At 39.0% G+C, this 2,181-nt stretch overlaps 1 protein-coding gene across 1 annotated transcript; it reads left to right on the plus strand.

Moving 5' to 3' along the window:
- Positions 1 to 285: 285 nt before the first annotated feature.
- LOC126108585 (THAP domain-containing protein 1-like) lies at positions 286 to 1,295 on the plus strand. Its single transcript, XM_049913881.1, has 3 exons — positions 286 to 516; positions 590 to 857; positions 1,227 to 1,295. Exons 1-3 carry the CDS (start codon positions 446 to 448, stop codon positions 1,242 to 1,244), a joined length of 357 nt encoding a protein of 118 aa, XP_049769838.1. The 5' UTR covers positions 286 to 445; the 3' UTR covers positions 1,245 to 1,295.
- The last annotated feature ends 886 nt before the right edge of the window (positions 1,296 to 2,181 follow it).

The raw sequence follows: 2,181 nt of genomic DNA on the forward strand, positions 1-2,181 counted from the left end.
GTTATTCTTTTATAACGGTTATTAATAACTGCCACGTTATTTTTCGCTAGCGAATACCGAATAGGCCGGTATTACACTATCAAATTTCTTTGTCCAATATCTTTGTCAAAGATATTTGATAGTGTAATAGGGACTTTGTCAAATGTCGTCCAATATTTGATCAAATCTAGGGCCTCGCTGTATATTTGATCAAAGAAACCGCTTGTCTTCTGTTCACTGCAATGTCACACTGCAAGTCACTTGTTACCACATGGAGCGCTAGCATCGCTGCAGCGTACTGTCACAGGCGTCTAAAGCTAGCGAAATGAGGGATGCTCAACTACCGGACCTACCGATAGATGGCTCTACCAGCTGATTACTGTCGTCTGTATTGCCCGCCATATTCGAATTTGCCAAGAAGTTTCTCTCGGTCTGTACGGTGTATAAGGAATTAAGGATTATCGAAATGGTGATTTCTTGTTCCGCTTTCAATTGTACGAAACGATGGAGTAAGGAAAGTGACTTACCATTTCACAGGTAATAGGACTACCGATACAATACGATAACAATACAGACTTAGTGCTTTTGCTAATTCGATGTTTTTGAACAGGTTTCCTCTGAAGCACGCAGAGCCGCTAAAGAAGTGGATTACTTCCATGAAGTGGAAAGATTTTAATCCTACGTCTTGCAGTTTTCTTTGCGGAAACCTTTTCCGGCAAGATGATTACGTAGTGAGCCCTGGAACATGGAAGAAACGTTTCAGACCCGAAGCAGTGCCATCAGTTTTTGACTTTCCGGCACATTTGATGCCACCAAATAAACAGCCACGACGACATGTTGTTAGGATTTTGAGTGACAACGATGCTTCTCCATTTGAGGTAGCTAATGAATTTCCTTGCTATGTGTATGCTTTTTGACTTTTGTGAATTTATTTCTTACGGACACAAATGGGCTACGTAGCTCTAAGCAGTGTTGTAATACAGGTCCATATTTTTGTTTTTAGCGTTCTGTCCTGGAATCCGTGCTCGATTTGCCCGCTACAGAAGCTACTGATTGCGTGGAGAATGTTGTCAATGAGAATTCTTCTGTGGAAAGCATGTCCCATTTATCCAATGCAGAAGCTGCGAATTGTGTCGAAAACGTTAGTATAAGGATGTTTTCACATCCCCAAAGTTTTCTTATAATATTTTTTCATCAAGCCTTGAGTTATTTCAATCATATATAACGAAATTATTTGTTTATTTCAGAGTGCAGTTGGTTCTTAAGTAATTGATTGTGGTATACAGTCGAAAGTAGAAATGGAAGACAAGGCGACCGAAACTTGCAATTTTTTCTCAGACAGTGTGCACGAATTAAAACGTAAACTGAAGTGCGCCCGTGAAAAACTTCAAAGAAGAGAGAAGAAAGTGTTTTCCAAGGATGACATCATAAGTTCATTGAAGGAGAAGGGGCATCTTCCTGAGAAGTTACATAACTTCCTTAATCATCAGAAAGTAACACAAGTGGAATTAGTGTGCAATTTAGTGAACAATTCTCTCTCATCAAAGGGTAATAGATACACAACAAATGTGAAAATGTTTGCGATGACTGTGAACTTTTATTCACCAGAAGCATATGAATACCTGCAAAAATTAATGCCTCTGCCCCATAAATCATTAATTTCCAAATGGGTGGCAAGTTTAGACTGTGAACCTTTCTCCTTAAAAGATGTTTTTAAGTACATTGATTTGAACCCAATTGTAAGGGAGCAGTTCCGCGATTCATGTCTAATTGTAGACAGTATGGCAATTGGGAAGCAAGTACTTTGGGACCAAGGAACTAAGCAATACACAGGTTTTTTAGATTTTGGTAGGGAAGTGCCTCAGTCAAAAGAAGTAATAAAGGCATCTTAGGCTCCGGTTTTCATGCTTGTCTCTATTAAAGGCAAATTTAAATGCCCGATTGCATATTTCTTTATCAACGGTGTACAGGCAAATAATCAGGGCACATTGATAAAATCTGCATTAGAGAGGCTGCATAGTTCTGGCATTAGGGTTTGGTGTGTTACATGTGATGGCTGCAAGGTATATATAAGCACTTTACGTTCACTTGGCCGTACTTTAAATTTTTCCAAGGGTGATTTTAAAAGCTACTTTCCTCATCCTGTGGAAAAATACAATGTTTATTGTATCTTGGACATGTGTCATATGATTAAGTTTGCCA

Source organism: Schistocerca cancellata, chromosome 11 (assembly GCF_023864275.1).
Source record: "Schistocerca cancellata isolate TAMUIC-IGC-003103 chromosome 11, iqSchCanc2.1, whole genome shotgun sequence".
Classification (NCBI taxonomy): Eukaryota; Metazoa; Arthropoda; class Insecta; order Orthoptera; family Acrididae; genus Schistocerca; species Schistocerca cancellata.

Coding starts and splice junctions, on each gene's coding strand:
- LOC126108585 (XM_049913881.1), top strand. CDS start 446: ATGGTGATTTCTTGTTCCGCTTTCAATTGTACGAAACGATGGAGTAAG. Junction 517..589: donor AGTGACTTACCATTTCACAG/GTAATAGGACTA, acceptor GTTTTTGAACAG/GTTTCCTCTGAAGCACGCAG.